The sequence below is a fragment of the Lupinus angustifolius genome, chromosome LG15 (assembly GCF_001865875.1).
Source record: "Lupinus angustifolius cultivar Tanjil chromosome LG15, LupAngTanjil_v1.0, whole genome shotgun sequence".
Taxonomy (NCBI): Eukaryota; Viridiplantae; Streptophyta; class Magnoliopsida; order Fabales; family Fabaceae; genus Lupinus; species Lupinus angustifolius.
In genome coordinates, this window is record NC_032023.1 from 18,372,347 (window position 1) to 18,392,328 (window position 19,982).

The 19,982-nt window shown below is 31.4% G+C and overlaps 3 protein-coding genes and 1 pseudogene across 6 annotated transcripts; 1 reads left to right on the top strand and 3 right to left on the bottom strand.

Moving 5' to 3' along the window:
• On the bottom strand, positions 89-2,863 carry LOC109327281 (transcription initiation factor IIA subunit 2). 3 transcript variants are annotated; one of them, XM_019560354.1, is made up of 5 exons: positions 2,740-2,863; positions 2,472-2,630; positions 2,309-2,359; positions 395-578; positions 89-357 (listed from the first exon to the last, which is right to left on the bottom strand). In XM_019560354.1, the coding sequence occupies exons 2-4, from the start codon at positions 2,598-2,600 to the stop codon at positions 438-440; spliced, it is 321 nt and encodes a 106-aa protein (XP_019415899.1). In that variant the 5' UTR covers positions 2,601-2,630; positions 2,740-2,863; the 3' UTR covers positions 89-357; positions 395-437. The 3 variants fall into 3 exon arrangements, with proteins under 3 accessions (XP_019415899.1, XP_019415898.1, XP_019415896.1); XM_019560353.1 differs by having other exon boundaries at positions 389-578; XM_019560351.1 differs by having other exon boundaries at positions 89-578.
• Positions 3,604-9,076, bottom strand: LOC109328429 (probable rhamnogalacturonate lyase B). 2 transcript variants are annotated; one of them, XM_019561893.1, is made up of 16 exons: positions 8,930-9,076; positions 8,750-8,778; positions 8,511-8,632; positions 8,336-8,413; positions 8,129-8,248; positions 7,925-8,044; positions 7,653-7,794; positions 6,388-6,564; positions 6,124-6,279; positions 5,917-6,023; positions 5,312-5,402; positions 4,910-5,051; positions 4,662-4,818; positions 4,374-4,490; positions 4,050-4,176; positions 3,604-3,901 (listed from the first exon to the last, which is right to left on the bottom strand). In XM_019561893.1, the coding sequence occupies exons 1-16, from the start codon at positions 9,000-9,002 to the stop codon at positions 3,656-3,658; spliced, it is 2,004 nt and encodes a 667-aa protein (XP_019417438.1). In that variant the 5' UTR covers positions 9,003-9,076; the 3' UTR covers positions 3,604-3,655. The 2 variants fall into 2 exon arrangements, with proteins under 2 accessions (XP_019417438.1, XP_019417439.1); XM_019561894.1 differs by lacking the exons at positions 8,750-8,778; positions 8,930-9,076 and adding an exon at positions 8,810-8,849.
• On the top strand, positions 14,206-16,389 carry LOC109328430 (pentatricopeptide repeat-containing protein At1g09900). The gene has a single exon (XM_019561895.1). The coding sequence runs from the start codon at positions 14,439-14,441 to the stop codon at positions 16,248-16,250; it is 1,812 nt and encodes a 603-aa protein (XP_019417440.1). The 5' UTR covers positions 14,206-14,438; the 3' UTR covers positions 16,251-16,389.
• LOC109327755 lies at positions 16,773-19,341 on the bottom strand (annotated as a pseudogene).

Genomic DNA, 19,982 nt, shown 5'->3' on the forward strand with positions numbered 1-19,982 from the left:
TGGTTGCAATGGTTTCTCCATTTTCAACTGGTATTAAAATCAAAGTACACCTGTATTGAAACAAGTTGTAGAGTAGGATTTTAGAAGGTTTTCCAAAATTCATGATACTATCAATATTAGAGGATTAGTTGCCTCTCAAGTCTCAACTATAACCACCTCTGGGAAATAAATAAGTAACTTTTGTTTACAGGGTGCCAATTGAAGAACAGGATAAAGTACTGGAACAGAGTATCTTAATCCAATTCTTATGCAGTGCCTTTAATTTAACATTAACTAACTAAAGGTGTAAAGATTTAATGGCTTTTAAGATCCACAAGGTCTATAGTTGCTAGTTCCTGCAAGAATTAAGACCTTCTGCCATAATTGTCTTGCCATAGTTCCCATAATAAACACCAGATGACAACAATTTCTCCTTGTTGAAGACAACGTTGGACATATTATTGTGTGAGCAACTTTGAATCACATGCCACAATTTTCACCCTCCCAACATTCTCTTGGCAGTCTTCAGTCTTAAACAATGCATCTTGTAACATGAAGGTCCAAACATTGTCACAAAATCTGTACGTGTGGAGATGTCCCTGCAAGGCATGTCACAGTAGGAATAGAAATTTTGTGATAATATAATACCAAAAGATTTGTCCAAGGATTCATATGAAGTTAAACCAAAAGATTTAGATTAAAGCATAGTCCACCAAAGAAAAAAATTATCGCTAATTACAAGAATCTTAAGGGTATTTTATTTGGTTTATGTTTTCATTTTCAGTTGGTATGTTTTCATAATTAATTAATTACAAAAACACTGCATTGTTTTTACTTTGTTTCCCAGATTCAATTTTTTAAAGGAAGTGATGAATATATTTCTAAACTTTGAAAACAGGAGACAAAAATAATGTCGCACTTTTATAAATATTAATGAAAACACATCAAATTAAAATGAAAACTAAAAAAAATATGCCCTAATTTTAGGAGATGAACTTTCTTTTCAGCTATGTGAATTGGATGACCATAATATCAATTTACGAAGAGATAACTTGTAGATAGCGTGATTTGAGGGCTCTTTTGGGATAACGTACTTCCCTTTCTCACCTTTGCTTTATATATCTTTTGGCAATTAAAGCCTAATGGAGGATAACTAAGATTTTCTACTTTCCTTTCCATCATTGAATTTTGTTTCTACACACAAAATAATAAGGCCAAGCAACCATTGTTGAAATGATCGATCTTCTACACCACCAGCTAATCACCAAATCATATATATCATAATACTCAAGTTAATGGATAAGAATGTTTGACATAAGAGTAGGATTTTAATTCAATATTGAATAACTATAATCAGTTTGTCAACAAAAAAACAGCTGCTGCAAAACAATTAAGCGCAACAAGGAAAGCTTCTTTCAAGGAGCAGGTTAAATACAATATTAAACATTCCTTCAATCTCAGACTTCATTAAATGTGAATAAATTTAATTTCAACCCTGCTTTATAGATTATAGAAGTTACTAACAACACAAACTATCAAGGATTCATGATCTCTAACATAGTTTCAACAAAATTCTAACTTTTTACCCTTTATGCTAAAGTCAACGCGTGTCCATACCCTCTTATGCTATAACGTTCACACATGCCCATACTTTTTAGGACTTCCTTTTAGGCATACTCGTGCACAGCTAACTTTCAGAAAAGGAACTTTTTAGGGCAATAAAGGCTTCATAAGCATAACTGCCAATTGGCACTATCGGACAACAAGACTTTTTTGATGCAGTTGAGTAAAAAGAGTCAAACTAGCATTTATGGACATGAGACAAATCCATTCCAACCCAGGTTTTAAATCTAGGGCCATATCTTCATGCAGCCAAGACATCTCAGTCATGGCAATTATCACAATTGCATCACGCCATAGGCGCATTCCACCTCAACACGACATCTATGACAGGAGCATGACTGCCACACAACCGCAGCCGCAAGTTTAAACCTGGATGATACCCACAGTTTTTAGTGGCCAGACATTTGTTGGCTGTTCCTTATACTTGGTGGATTTCAAACCTTATTGGTTGCCGGTTTTCTCTATAAATGCTTGAATTGCACCAACTATGACAATAATTTATGGCAAAAACCAGGAAAAACACGTAAATGTCCAGCAACCAGACAGTAGCTAGCTAGCTAACAAGTAACAAGTCAACAACAACAGAAGAAGAAACTCAGGCAATGCCAACATCCAAATAATAACATTGTAGAAACATATGAACAAACAAACACCGCCGAATAATCTATCACATTTGCAGTAACAAAATTTTAGCAAAAATGATTACCTTGATGGAGACCTTGCTCTTGACATTAGTTTCCAAGGCTTCAGTCATAGACTAAAACAAAACCACAAAACCATTAAAATAAACGTTAAAAACTCAAAAACAGATCATGAGAAAGTAAAATTCAAACAAAAACAACAAAAAAACGTGTGATGTATAAAATCACCTTATCGAACTGAACAAGAACCTGAATGGCAAGCTCAGGGCTAAGAGTTCCACTCTGAACCATCTCATCCAAAGTCTCGGTAAGGCACATTCCGATCGTTGACCTACGGTACAATTCAAACGTCGCCATTCTTACGTCGCAAAACACGATCTGAAATAACTGCATAAGCCAGATTACAACGAAGCAAATTAGCGACGAAATTGTAATAATATATAATGAATTGAAAAGAGAAAAAAAACGAAGATGTGTGATTAAGAAAGCGTGTTACGAATCGAGTTGCGACGATGAGAATTTAGAGAGAAGAGCTTGCGTTGTTGTTCAGTTATTATTGTGAGAAGATTATGGTTGGAGTGAAGAAATTTGGGGGTTTTTATACCCTAGCATTTTGAGATGATGGTATATATAGGGGCGAAGATGGAGATTCATTGCGCAATGACAATCGTACCCTCGTGCGTTTTTGTCACGTGAACACCGACCAAGACTAAGAAAACAACAACAAAAACTTGTCGGAGCACAATAAGAGTATCATCTTTATGTGTGAGAAAATGGATATATAAAAATTTAATTTTGAGTTTTTTTTTATATTATATCAATGGTATCCCTTCACATTTTTAGTAAGAAAAATTTCGGTTGAAAACTCAATTCCAAACTACACAAAAGAAAGACTTCACTAAGCCATTTCAACTCTGATATTGAGGTAATTCTTGGGTCAAAGGTTTTGTCTTGGGGTTAAACTCATTCAAAGACTAAAAACATATGAGAGACCAAGTTAGGAGATTGTTACATAACAAGAAATGAGGATCTTTAATTAGATTTGTCTTAGGGTTAAACTTGTTCAAAGACAACTAACGAGAGACCAAGTTAGGAGATTGTTACATAAAAACAAATTGTCATAGGCGTTTATTGGGAAATTGTTGCATATTATGGTTTATGTGTTGCTTCATGATACCAATCCATTAAATATCCATATTAATGTAAATGAAATTTCTACCCCTTTCTCATTTTTCGCTATAATTCAAAAACTTGCTCCAACAACTTGGTGCTAGTGCATGGAAATTGCTTCATGATAACATGAAATTAAATAAATCAATAGTGAATTAACTATCCCCACAACAACTCATATGTTTTGATTTATAAAGTTCATTTCTTTAATAATTAGCATGAAATATTCTACAGAAGAATCTTTAGTTTTGATTTGTACTTGGACCTTCTAAACGAATATAATCATACAAAATTCCTTGAAAAGGACTTGTGTTAATTGGTTGTGTTAGAAATAAGGTATTGTTTCCCTTGACAAGAAGATTGCCTTGTATTTCAATGTTGAATAGCCAATAGAGCCCATGAATTCCATGTCTTGCTATAGCATTATCTGATCCAATTTGTCCACTTGAAAATAAAGGTGGCTTTGCTTCTGAATTGTTTATCCGAACCTACCCTCCCAAAATGAGAAGAACAAAAAATTAAAATGCATAGTTTACAACTATATATCATGTATACTTAATGAGATAAATACTATATATGCACATTACACTTATATTTCTTATATCAAAATTAAAGTATGAATGCAAAGTTTTCTACCTGTAGATTTGCATGATGTATAGATGCCAGAGCCACTCGCAACTTATAGGTTCCATTGGTATGCACTTGATCAAGATTGAAATTAATTTTCCATGTGGTTGCTTGGTATGTGTTATTATCTTTCTTCCTATAAAACATAAAAGGACACTAGTTCAGACACTGTTAAGTAGAACATAAAATCAATACATTGTTTTCTAAAATGTTAGTTCTTTCAGTTCATAAATAGGCACTAGAAACTGATTTAAATTCAATTGCAAAACATAAAAATGAAATAGAAGACATTGATTAGCATTGGTAAAAGAATAGAGAAAAACAAAAAGAAACCTTGAGACATGAGCAAAAAACCAATCTTTTCGGTAGTCACTGACATTAACAGTGTAAACTAGGTCTTCTTTTGGATACAAATCTGCATATCTCTTCCACAAGCCATATTGTCTAAACCTGTATATAGGCACAAAACATTTTTATTTTTAACTAAAATGAAGTTTGAAGTGATAATAATTTTGGATGAGAAATCAATAACATGGAAACCAAACATGCATTGACTTAGTGTATACACTATATAGTACGTGACACTTATGTGGAAAAGAATCATATTTAGTAGTAACTAACCTGTCAGGGTGATTAACATAGAGTTTATTAATATATTTGGGATTAGGATCAGGAACGTAAAACTCAGCAGCTGAACGATCAGGAATGCCTATTTCCCACAATGTAGGGCCATCTCTTGGTGGCTCATAAACAAGCTCCCCCACATTAATTTCAGAACCTATGTTCCACATTTAATTTCTGAGTGAGTTTAGAAATAAAAGTACCATATAGTTGGACAATAAAAAAAAGGCATGGTGAATTTTTAAGACCTGCGGTTACGTTAATAATGGGACCATATTTATAATCACCAATGTATCCAGTGACCCAAGAGTAGAGATTATAGCTCCCTGGACGTATGTTAATAATTGAAAAATAGCCTTTATCATCAGTACTGGTCCAAAATTGATAACCCTGTAAGAAAATAAATAAAAAATAATGTTTTCCCAATGTGGATCAATATTGTCATTTCAAAGGAAATGGGACAAGAAAGAAGAGGTAGACCATATGTTGTCTTACTCTATGTGTTATGAATTTGTGATTGGTCAAAAAATATGTTTAAGTTAAAATTTAATTATTAAGTATTTTTCTGACCAATCATAAGTTTATGACACACGAAGTAACATAAACTGTGGAACAACAAATGTGATATGTTAAATAAGGTAGAAGGTAACCTTTGATTCTCTTTGCCATGATCCAACATCTCCAGGGGATGCCAATCCTATATAACCACCGCTAACTGGGATGGATGCATCCTTGTTGTACCTACGTGCATTTAGTTATTAGCTAGGAATCACGAATAAGATATGGAATATAGGATATAAGATGAACATAAGATACAACAATTTTAAAAATTATATAGAATATAGTATGATTTGTTATTTTAATAATGCTAACATTTATTTAGCTATTAAAATTTGTTACATTCATCTATATAAAGACTTAAAAAGTTAATTTTAAAAGTAATAGAGCATAAATATAAGTGTTAGAAATTATTGGGTACAACAAATACATGTCCAACAAGGACACATTGTCTCTCGTACACATCTGAGTATGCTACTGTTTTAGAGTATTCATAGTTCCTTGATAAGTTGTTCACTATATAAGTTCTATTAGTTCAGTACTATCTTACTGCAAGCAAAAGCAATAAAAATATGATACATTTATCTATAAATTATCTTATATCATAACATATATAACAAAATAATATAAGTACTTTAGGAGTGACATTTATGGGAGGATTTAAGAAACGTAAGGTAGTTAAGCATATGAAAAATACCTGTCTCGGACAAGCAATCTACCTTGGACTTTACCTCGTTGCTTAGACGAGAGGAATTCCTCTGAAGCTGGAAATGTATAGGGCCAACTCTCAACTTCATTTACCATCTACAATTTTTATTTATATTTCTTTTGATTAAGAATGATATGGAGAGAATAAATGATTGATTATTATAACAACAAACAAAAGATAATAAAGTGTTGGAACCTGTTGTTTAGCGTCCTTCCATAGGGTAGTTGGGCTTTCCCCATTATGTAGAGAATTAAGGTAAATGAATATGGGCCCATAAACTTTCTTCCATGGCTCATTAGGTCCAAATTTCATTAGCAAATCTAATCCCGAATAATGCGTGCTATGAAATACCTGATATCGTTTCCCAAATCATCACTTTTTTAAATGAATGAACGAATGGATTTAATGAAGAGAAATTTTAAAACATTAGGTAAAAAAGTATTTAAATGGAAAACTTACAGAAAGAGAAGTGGGGCCAACGTGAGAAGCAATGTATTGTTTGAGGGGGCCAGCAGATCTGAATTCAGGGCTTGGTGTAATTAACCAGAAACCAGTGGGTTGAGATGAGTTCGAGGATATCCAGCCATGAACCCCATTGTTTCTACTCTCACAAGAATATTGATATTTATCGTCAACCTGACATAATTATAAGAGTGTAAAATCTGTACATTAACAATGTAAAGATTTATACTCATGCAATTAATAATGTTATATATATTATATGACTTAAATTTAAGAGTATATTACATTTTATGAGTAAGAAATTAAAATATTTTAAGATGTACGATTGTCTCTTCCAATAAATATTTTCTCTTGGAATTAAATATCTTTTGGTCTAGGGCATAAATGAGATATTAGGCCACTAGATAAACACATTTTAAATAAATGCAAAAATTAACGCAGTGGTCCACAAAAATTAACAAATTTCAGCATTTCAATTTTGGGGCTTCTTTCATTTTCTCACGAATGAAAAAACGTCCCAAAACCACTAACTAGAGATGAAATTCAAAAGTATTTTTTAATTTGAATAATTTTAAAGTTTAATTATAAAATATTAGTTTATTCGTGAGTCAAAATAAGAATTATTTGAGAGTTAAAATTAATAAACAACCTAAAACCTAGGGACTCATAAATGCAATAATGTTGGGTATATGGAAAGACAAGATTTTGTTTCCTTTTGATTTTGTCATGTTTTTAAAATGCATATAAATATGAAAAGAAAAGTAAAGGAGAGAAGTTAATTATTACATCTTTTAGTAAGAAAAAGTTGTCAACCCATATTATAGCAACGAAGCTCATCATAAAAGTGTGGCTCAAACCTCAAATAAACAAGTTTAAATCCAAATGGAATAAGTAGTGTAATATGCATGTGGTCAGTGTTAATTTTTACATTTTCTTCACCAACTGAAATAGAAAAAGTGTAAATATGAATGGTCTGATTTAATGACATTTTAAAAAATGCTATATTTTTTTTCCTCTTCAAGAAAACGAAAACATAGAATACTCGCTCATACATGGTAAGAGTATCTCAATTAGAAAAGAAATTAACAAAAGAATGATGCATAATTCAATAAAGAAAATCCTATATTTTAAAATTGATTTTCAAATATTAGATTTGTTTCCTTTGACAAATCTTGACATTAATCAATTATAGATAATTTATTTTTTTATAGTATCTTTTCATTCATATCAAAAGATAACCCAAAAGTTAAAAATAGTATTACCTCTCCTTTAAACTCAGGTTCCACTGGATCCACAAGTAGAATAGCTTCTGGGTAATCCAGAATTTGGCCTCTTCCTTTTTCACGATCCTCAGGCAGAGGCATAAATCTTTGTCTGTTGTCTGCTACCACCATGTAATGGAACCTTTTCAATTTTAATACCACAACAAATATCAGATAATTAGTTTTTAAATTGAAGACAAAAAAGAGCCTTTGTTCTTTAATTATTGTTCTTTTCAAAGTCCTAGGAACAACCAAAAAGACATGCTACCTACTTGTCTTTCCTAAGCTTGAAAGCAATCCTAGTATTGTCAATATCAAACGCTGGCCATTCCTTCAAATGCTCATAAATTGCATAAGTATAGAACCCAGATGAACCACGAAGCAATATATACCTACTCACAAAAATGACATAATTATATATTTTAATATTGTTCACAAAACAAAACCCCAAAAGAGAGAAAATGTGATAGAACAACCTTTTATCAATATTCAGAGGTGCATGCTTCCCTTCAAGAGAAGAATTCCAAATTCTGGTGAATGATAATTCAACTTGTTCTTCATTTTCCACTATTACCTTCAAATTTGTGGCTTCCATCCTATATACAACATTGACCATTTATTTGGTACAAACTTACCTACATTGGAACAATATTATAACAAGGTTTCACATGAATCTTAGTTACCTTTCAAATTTACCCTTTCCCTTTTTTCCTTTTGCTGTTGTTTTATTACCACCTTCATCCCATACCATATCCCAGTACCTAAACCACACACATTCAATTGCTTACATTAATTAGTACATCAAAAGAATAAGAAGAACGATTATAAATATTAAAATAAAAGCTTGAATTTACGCACCCTCTGTCAGTTTCATTGTTCAGAACTTCTAGCAAATTATCGACCCCATTATATTGGATTCCAGTGACATATCCTTCAGGTTTTGCTATGGTAACCTGAACTATGCCATTATCTAATACAACCTGAGCAAAACAAAGAGAGAGAAAACCACATGCAATATATATATAAGTCACATTGCTAAATACTAAACAATGAAGGAATATATAGTTAGAGATGAAACCCTAGTTGAAATGGATTACATATTTATCTTGAATTTTCAATTGCACCCCTGGAGATAAAGTAATATGTAGTTAGTATACCTTGAAATATTCCATAGGGAGAAATAAAACCTTAAATTCTCAGAAGTCTAAATAGATAAAACCATGTAGGGCGATTAGTAAAGAAGAAGAAAAACAGTAAAAGAGATGAAGTTAAAGAACCTGGGTTAGTAGCATGACCCAAAACAAGGATGAACTGAAACATCAACAATAGGAAGTGATTGGTGAAGTTCATCGTTCCGTGATTTGGCTTTGGCGTTTTGTTGAATTTGGTTTTGCTTTAATGACAAACGTCACTTTCATATTTGTCTATTTAGATTCACGACTCAGTAGATATTTATATGTGTGTTGGAAGGGTACGTCGGTCAATAACAGAATATATTAATAAGAAAGTACATCTTGGGAGATGTGTATCACTTCTTATATTTATTTATCTTCATTAGTGAAAAAATATGAAGTTAATATTATTAAATTTATATTTTAGTTTTTTAATTAATAAGAAACAACAGATACATATTTTATGAAACAAGATATGTGATTTCATATTAGTTAATTTTTATTAAATTCATTTGACTTCACCATTGTTTATAATTTTTTTGAGTGAATTAAGTTGATACCCCTGAGTTTTAGTAAAATTATACAAATTATCCATCATATGATTACACCTACACAAACCTCATACTTTTTATATTTTTATTACACCGATCACCTCTGCACGAGAAATAAGTGTAATATTTTAAACAAAAGATGTGATAAATGCAATTAAGTTAACCAAAACATGATATATTGTGGAGAGAAATCCAAATAATATATGAGTCAACATCTCTTTATTGTTTTTGGTTCATTACGATAAAGTATAAGAGCGATTCAAACAATATTTCTTTAGAACTCTTGATGCATTTTGTAACAAAAAATAATAAAAATACATTGATTTGTATATTATTTGAATTTGTCTAAAAAATATATCATGTTTTGTTTAACTTAATTGTATTTATCATATTTTTTGTTTAAAAGATTACACATATTTCTCATGCAGGGGTGATTAGTATAATGAAAATATAAAAATTATGGATTTGTGTATGTGTAAAAAAGTGAGGCGTAATTTATGTAATTTCACTAAAATTCAGGAGTATCATCGTAATTTATTCTAATTTTTTGTGTGGGTGATTCTCTCTTATAACAATTATTATTCTTAAGAATCAAAATCCAATAAAATCTTATACTTTTAAACTAACCCATTGTTGATATGAGATTTAGTTTAATTTCATATAAAATACATTTCTCCTGTAAAGAGTCTTAAAACAATATATGATATTTAAATAACTCAAATTTAATAGTTTCATTTTTTATCTTCACAAACATAAAAAAAAATCAGAAGAGACAATAAATAGTTCTCAATCTTTTCTTCCAATTTTACCTCACCCAATTTAATCGAATTCTTTAGGCATTAAATTGTTTTTCAACAAAAAAATATATTTATCAATGATTAAATTTGGCCTCTACTCTATTTATTTATTAGAGTAATTACCCATTTTGGTCCTTATTTTTTGTGGGTATCAATTTAGTCCCTAAATAATTTTTAAGTGACATTTTTGTCCCTAATAAATTCAACCGATTATATAGTGAAATCAGGAGTTAATATGACAATTGATTCCCTACAGATTTGGTAATTTAGGTCATGGAAACCAAAAGTGAGAAAACGTATTATAAAGTGAATTTAAATGCATTTAATTTTTGTCATAGCCGATTATTAAACTCCTAAGCATGCTCACTTAGCGTCTTAGCCACGTTGTTTTTTATCTTTTTAAGATGCAAGATATATAGAATTAAGTATACAAGTAATACTTACAAATAAAAACATCCATAATAGCATTTTTGTATATCCTACGCCATACTAACAATGCACCAAACTTATAGTTCATGAACAACAAAGAGTTAGCTCAATTATTTAAGATATTTTAAGATTTTCATATGTTATATAAGATTATATATCAATATTCTATCCAACAATATTTGTTGGACGATCACAAACCCAAAATAGAAGATTAATGAGTTGACATCATCTCCAGTACTATATTAAAAGAAGAAACATATTTACTTTTTAGTTATTCCATTGAAAGATAAATTAAATAATAGCTGTTGAAAAATAATTTATCACATGTTATAATATTCATATAGTATTGAACTCTCTCTAGTATATAAGATGTGATGTATAATTAATTTAGCATGACATGAGAGAGGTGGGTGGCTTGTGACAGTAGAGAAGCATGTGGCAGTTAGAAGATATAGATGTTATAGAATTTGGAACTTGATTAGGTAATAAAATGAAGGTTCTGCTAAGCTAATGAATAACGTAACATAAAGGAATGAAAGTATAGTCATGTGAAACATAATTCTTCTAAGAATCTTGTTGGACTACTTTTCTTCAGCAACAGGCAAGACAGCGATTCATTTCTTTTCATTATTTACTTATTTGCCAAATTTTCTAATATTGTGATTTACAAGTTTAGAACTATGAAAGGCCATATAGGCTAGGTTTACTTTTTCAATCATCTATAACTAACATGCTGATAACACTGTCGTGTCTGTTAATTCGTTTTCCTATCATTTATAATGTATAGTCTACATGTTACAAGGGTTAAATATAATATTTTGTGTCATATGTTTATAATCTACCATTGAATTTATTTATTTGTTGTGATGCTCAATTATTTTTAAATGGAACATTCATGTTCTACATTCTACTAGGAAAAAGTGATAGTTACAATATAGGAAAGAATAAATACTTAACCAAATAACATAGAATATACATTAGGTAGAAAGTTACATTATGTTATATATGATTTTCCGTAGAAATTAGAAAATAATAAGCATAAAATAGACTAAAAGGATTATTATTTTGGGTTTTGTCTTTATTCATCATTACATATATACTATTAGAATCGCAAATCACTTGCCAGTAACAAACCCCCGATTTATGTGTTGTTTTTCAGAAATTTGACGTTATTATCTAAGTGCCATTCTCAAATTTCAAAATACTACTATAATTCCTTTTTATCCATTGTATTCTTATCCTAATTATTACGGAGAGAAAAAAAATAATGAAGTTACCGAGATTTGTTTAAAATATATTCTTATAAAAATCTTACATTATCTTAGGGATGACAGCTGGGAAGAACAAACATGGATAGTATTTTCCCGTACTCATACCTACAATATTTGCAGGTTACTGTATGCAGTGTTGTGAGAACCGGATTGTACTAGGTGGTCCGACTAGTTTGACCACTGACCAGACTTGAAAACGACTTTGATTAGTAGTCTTAACCGAATGAGAGTTGGACCACTTTAAACTCGAAATATTCCAATCCGACCGTGTTAAACCCAGTTAAACTGAAATAACTCGGGAAGTAAATCAGACAATTTACTTAAAATTTAAAAAATGGAACACTAATCTAATATTTTGTTTTACTTTGGTCCCAAAAAATATGAAGAGATGTTATTTCAATATAATTATACATAATTATCAGTTATATACAATTTTCCATTTATATATAATTATATGTTTGATTATAAAAACTATTAATTATATATTAACTCACATAGTTCGACCGAACAATTTAATCGTTTAAACCTAATACGGGATCTCTTCCGGTTTGACGTCCGACTTGGGTTTCAAATATTGACCGTACAGGTAATAAGTATATACATGTATCCAACGAGTTTATAAATTTAAATATATATTTATATATTTTGTAATAATTAATATATAAAAAATAGTTATTACATGAATAATAAAATTTATCTAAATGTTAAATATATTATTATATTTTAATCACTAAAACTCATTGTAGTATAATAATAAAATAGGCAATATATAATAATAAAATAATAAAAAAGCATAATATATACCTAAAATATTTAAATTAAAAAATAAATTTATAAATATGTGGGTACCCGCGAGACGGATATCATAATACATGTTCTTATCCATAAATTAATTTTGAAGGTATCGATTACGAGTATCTTAATAGGTACCTAGGGTTGGTTTTTTGTCATCCCTACATTATCTGAGGCTTGAATGGAAGAGGCTAATGTCAAATATCTATTGAATTTAATATGTATACATTGACAATGTAATAGTTTTTATACTGTTAGCAAATCATCAACTATTGATTTGTTAACCACCATTGGCTCTCAAACAAAAGTCACACAAATTAATGGTGGATGATATACTGATAGTGTAAAAAACTTTACATTGTCAGTACATATATTTTAAACTCATATCTATTTTAACTTCTTCATGAAACAATATTATGATAATGCATAAAATTAGTAGAAAAAAAAGTGGTCAATACACAAAGCTGTGACCTCTTACGATTTGGGGAGGATAAGAATACACAATTTTACATTCACAAGCTAATAGATTGTTTATATAATTTGAAGTCATGACTTGAATATGCATGAAACTCACCTTAAACAAGTCTTTTATCATTTAAATGAATCTGTTGACACTTTAGTTATACATATATTATATAAATCTGGTTTGAGTCGCGTTCGGTGTGTCATCTCTAACATCCCCATCTTGACTAGTCTTACTTTAAGAAATAATAAAAAATATTGGGATTCATGGATATTCATAAAAATCCTAACAATGATACTCACTATACTAACTTATGAGTGATGTGGTGTATCATAATAGATGCATATAAATATTTATATTATATTTTTTTAATTAGTTTTATTTAACCTATTTTATTTTTACTCTACATCCTAATCATTCATTCTTGAAAAATCTAATGGTTAATGGTTTGAATTAGTAAATAGACATAAACCATTCGATTTCTCTAAAATCAATGACTAGGATGTGAAGTAAGTTTTATCCACTAATTATTGGAGTAAGTAAACCCCTCCCTTATTTTTATTTAATAATAATTGTATGGATCAAATGATATTAACAAAATTATTATATACATATGTTATCATTCATGTAATAACTTTTTATACATATTAATTATTACAATATATAAAATATAAAATTAAATTTTAAAAACGATTATAAATATATCTAACAAGTATAAAGAAAAAAATGTATGTACTAACAACGTATAAATTTTATACATTATCAATACATCATTTACTATTCATATTTAATAATTATTAATTCTTCAAAATAGTAATACTAAAAAATAAAAAATATTATACTAATTATATATAAATCTTTGTACTGAAAATGAATAGATATTAAACTTGAGAGTATAAACACACATAAACACTATATGCATATAGAAAGAAGCCCATGACCGGTAGAAAATTCCATTATTCTACGGACCATGGAAAATCCTATTCTTTCGAGCATGACCAATCAAATCATAATGATTTTGCAAGCCCAATCCACTCACTAATGACCAAAAACACAAACATCTAACCTTTCTATACACAAGAAACAACTCCAATAGGATAAGCACTCTTCATTTCCTTCTCCTGAAAAAACCCAACACCTCTTTCTACATCTCACACACTCTCACACCTAAAATCTCAGCCACTGCACCTTTCAACCTTTCATATTGGAACCCTTCACCTTAGAGGTAAAACCAGTTCCTAGTTATTCATTTATAGTTCATGAGGGTTTAACTAGTAAATAGTCACTGTTTAAATTTGAGTAGTAGCAGTGATGGATTTTGTAGCACCCCATGAACAGTTTTGTTCATTTCATAACACCCACATAGATTCTACAAGAATCTATAGAGGTAGGGTTTTGGATAACACTGTTTCTCGGCCTTTCATTCTATCTGCTGATAGTGCTGTTCATTTGAGAAAAATGAATGGGTCCAGGTCTAGGAAGCATTTAGGCAATCGTGTTTTCGCAGTTTCGAAGTTTGAAACTTCTGGTTTGAATGGAAAGTTGCAACATTTTGGAAGAACTTCCCCAAATGGGGATTTGAATGTTGTGGAGTCATCCCAAAATGGGGTTAATGGTTTGCGGAATTTCGAGGAGTTTGAGAGTAATAATCATCTTAGGAAGTTGATTAGGAATGGGGAATTGGAGGAAGGGTTTAAGTTTCTGGAGCGTATGAGTTACCAAGGTGATATCCCTGATGTCATTGCTTGCACTACTCTGATTCGCGGGTTTTGCAGGAATGGCTGGACTAAGAAAGCGACTCGAATCATGGACATTCTGGAGAATTCTGGTGCTTTACCTGATGTGATAACTTACAATGTTTTGATTAGTGGGTACTGCAAATCAGGGGAGATAGATAAAGCTTTGCAGGTTTTGGAACGCATGAGTGTTGCTCCGGATGTTGTTACTTATAACACGATTCTGCGTACCTTGTGTGATAGTGGGAAATTGAAGCAGGCAATGGAAGTTCTTGATAGACAGTTGCAAAGGGAGTGTTATCCCGATGTAATTACTTACACTATATTGATTGAAGCTACTTGCAAAGAAAGTGGAGTTGGCCAGGCAATGAAGCTGTTAGATGAGATGAGGAGCAAAGGATGCCATCCTGATGTTGTTACGTTTAATGTTCTTATCAACGGGATTTGCAAGGAAGGTAGGTTGGATGAAGCTATTAAATTTTTAAATAACATGCCATCCTACGGTTGTAAGCCGAATGTCGTCACCCATAATATTATTTTGCGAAGCATGTGTAGCACTGGGAGATGGATGGATGCGGAAAGGCTGTTAGCTGACATGCTTAGCAAGGGTTGTTCCCCTAGTGTTGTTACTTTTAATATCTTGATTAACTTCCTGTGTCGGAGAGGTTTACTCGGCAGAGCCATTGATGTCTTGGAGAAGATGCCAAAGCATGGTTGTACTCCGAATTCCTTGAGTTACAATCCCTTGCTTCATGCCTTCTGTAAAGAAAAGAAGATGGATAGGGCTATTGAGTATTTGGAAATAATGGCATCTAGGGGTTGTTACCCGGATATAGTGACCTATAATACTTTACTCACAGCATTATGCAAAGATGGGAAGGTTGATGTTGCAGTTGAGATACTGAATCAACTAGGTAGCAAGGGGTGTTCTCCTGTTTTAATTACTTATAATACAGTTATTGATGGACTTTCAAAGACGGGTAAATCAGACTGTGCTGTGGAACTGTTTGAAGAGATGTGCAGAAAGGGTCTTAAACCTGATACAATTACATACTCTTCACTGCTTGGGGGTATCTGCCGTGAAGGAAAGGTTGAGGAGGCTATCGAAATTTTTCATGACATGGAAGGATCAGGTATCAGGCCGAATGCTGCTACTTACAACTCAATCATGTTGGGACTGTGTAAGGCTCAGCAAACTGGTCGTGCTATTGATTTTCTGGCTTATATGATAGCAAATGGATGTAAACCTACTGAAGCTACATATACCATTCTTATAGAAGGCATTGCCTTTGAAGGATTAGCTGAGGAAGCTTTGGAGTTGTTGAATGAGTTGTGCTCCAAAGGATTTATGAAGAGAAGTTCGGCCGAAAAGGTAGCAGTTAAGTAGGATAAAATGCATTTTCTGTCTTATAGAAGTCTGTGTAATATTTATGCACTTAGATTTTGTTAACCCCTTTATGTCAGCAGTGACTTCTTGATCTGGCTTTTGGATCATTATTTTGAGGAAGGACAGTTTTGATAAACTACTTACCAATTCAATATTTTTCAAAAAATAATGATAATTTTTTTGGTCTTTTGGATCATCTATAAGTGAAACAATGCATAATATTAGAAAAAGTGAGACACACCATTTTAACATAACATAACCTCAAGACAATGATTCTATAAGTATTATTACATACCACTCAAACTATTTCACTTGTGAAACTTCTTGCTTGTTACTTTTCCCTTGAATGTACTTAATAAAAGTTGTTATAGTCAACAATACATGTTCAGGATTGAGAATTTGCAAACAATCTTAGCATGAAAGGTCTGAAGAAGGAAACTAAAAACAACGTAACCAACTAATATTTACAGTATTATTCGAATTCCTCTCCCTAGCTTCTGACTATAGAAAAGTTGTAAGAAATCAAAACACAGGGCACCCTGTAACATTTATACCTTTTGCTGTAGGGCATTTGGCAAGGTCACAATGCTCTTCTTGTCCCAACCAGGACAAGCTTTTACCCTCCATGTTAAGTGTAAAATAGAGAAGAACCAACATGAAAGCCATTCCAGCATCTAAAGCTCCTGATAACACATAATTGTACTTGTGCCACCAATTCTTATAGTACTTATATATGAAATAGTTAAAGATTATAGCAACAATAAGCCATGAGTTGAAATTCACTGTGCTAGCTGGAGGCATGCATGCAGTTCAATTGATAGTATCCATTTCTGTTTGGGAAAAGCTTTGTGAAATAATCATACAATTCCTGGTCCTATTGCTCCAACAAAGAAGAACAAATTGAGTTGTGGGTAGTTCCCTTTAGGGCCGAGAATACGCCATGGACCAACCAAACCCCATATCACAGATGCATCAAAGAAGACTCTGTCACCTGGGCAAGTCCATTCACTACTTGGGGGAAGTAGATCTGTGTTGCATATGTTCTTGATGGAACTCAGCATCCACCATGCCACACAAACGTTGATTGTTCCAGCTATTATAGTACCTATAGTCTAATGCATAATATAGAAAAAATGAATTGGAGTAGTAGTAAGATAAGTCTAGATGACTTTATTTTATTTGTTGTTTATATTCAATGCTTGTTTCTTATGTCATTAAATTTGGTTCACTTAGTTTGACTTTGTTATATGTTGGTTATCACAATCAAGCATATACCTGGTAAAGTCACTCTTTAATAAAGTGGTAGAAGAAAGCATATACCTGAACAAGGAACATTGACCTTGGTGGGATCTTCATGTAATGTCCAAGCTTGAAATCATTTAGAAAGAAAACAGCTTGGTTCATACTAATGTAAAATCAATCCAATGAGATATTCACTAATAACATTTAATCCTGGAGTCTAAAAATGAAAAGATAATGGTTAGTGTAATATGCCTTAAATTAAACTATGTCTAGAAAATATGAGTACAAGGTCTTGGAATAAATTAATTTTTTTTTGTAATAATGGAAATGTGAAGCACTAATACTCCAAAAAGGAAAACTATCATGACATTTATTTTTGATTGACAAATGTTAGTATTTATTGTGGATGAGACTCGAACCCTCAACTTTCTTCACTTTAATCCTTTACCCTAACTATCCATGATATATTCTATCAGTTATCGACCCATGTATTACATTTCTTAAATTATAAAAAATGATTATAGAATAAGTGTAAACAAGTGTGTAAAAAATAGTGAAAACATATCATTGGAAAGTTGATTCTAAAAGAAATGCAATTTCCACAACCATGAAAATGAATGAATGATTTAATTACCTGATTAGTTGTGGCAGTTATGATGCTGATGAAGGGGGTAAAAAATAATGCAAATGCTGCTGCAAAGATGAGAGCCCACCATGGCAATTGTACCTGATCTTTCATGAAAGTGACAAGTACAAGTGCCACTATAAATGAAACTAAAAGCATCACAAGAAACCACCAATTAGGTATATCCTTATACTTCTTCATCAATCTTGTGTGAATATCTTCCTTTCCTGATCTAGAAGACCATAGTTGATATATTTCCCTGTTTAAACTATCATGTAGTTTCACTGAAAAAAATTCATCCTAAACCCATTACATTTTAATTAGAGGGTGAGCATGATACAACAATAAGATTGTTGCTTAGTGACCATGAAGTCACAAGTTCAAATCCTAGAAATAACATATTCACTTGTTGATTAAGGCTGCATACATTTACTCTTCACACACCCCACTAAATATGAAAGTCATGCACCATTCGCTTTTTTTTACCATATAGTAAAAAAGAGATTGACACTGCATATAACAAATGCACTAAAGTTAAGTTATAACTATTTTTCATAATATGTCAATTAGTCTATCCCATAGGACCAGCTTAGTTGATCAAGTTGTGAGACCAACAATTGTAATTACACATGTTCATATTCTCATATGAGATCCACCCTTTTACCATTTCCTTCACCCACTCTTTTTTGCAAGTCCTCTATGAAACTACTTTAAACAAAAAGAAAATAATACAACTGGTCTAATGCATGTGCCCTAATATTATGGGAAAAAATGTACATATAATTCATTACCTTCCGTTAAAAAAGGCCACATTTGAGATAGTAGAAGCAATGAAAGCAAATCCAACACCATAGCTAATAGCAAAGAACACACTCAAGTTTATATGACCTTGTTTCTCATATGCCTCCATATCTATCTCAAACTCACTGTTCACAATGCCATTTACATCATATTTCCGACCTTAGCCATGAATCGACCAATGGGAAGTGTAGCCACTTGAACTGATATCATTGTAACTGTCAAAGGTTCTGTTCTGTAAGAGAAGAATGTGTTTAAGAATGAGAGAAGAACCACTGATATGAGTCCCATGAACCACATGCGAAATGTCCACACTGGTAACGTTGGATCATCTTCGTTCGACACAATCACACGAACTTGCTCGATTGGTGAAATGTCGACGTCGTCATCGTTGTTTTTTGTGCTGTCGATATGCTCTATTTCCATGGAGGACATGCTTGATGTTGGTCAAATATGAAGAAGCAAAATACAAGATTTTAGTAGTTGAAGGAAAGTAGAGTCACTCACTATCTCAATGTCAATGAAGATTTTAAGGAGACACTCCTTTATGATTAAGGATTATCTTGTCATACAATAATATATAAAAGACAATATGTAATAACATTTTTATCCTTTTATTTATTATGAAATCACGTTTTTTGTATTAAAATTATGAGTAAAAACCATTATTTGTCTATCTGTTAATGGATCTTGTTCTTCTATATTAAATTTTTAATAGTGTAGCAGTCAAATATTATGATATTTGGTCATGGGATTACGTTACTTGATTACACCATTTCACAGTTTTCACTACACTTGAATAGCTCCTTATTAATATTTATGTTTGTTTTTTATCATTTATGAAATTGACACATAAGTCATACCAAACTTTAGTTTTTTATGTATTTAACTGTTTATCATAGGTTTTCCTAAATTTTATTAGGTACAAATTTTGTGCAACCTATGCACCTTTTTATATTTACTGTATTGAATTGTAAAAATATGTTCTATATTTAATAATAGGGTAATTGTTAGAAGTATTATTACGAAAAAATAGTATTAAATTTATTATTCATCTTGTTATGGTT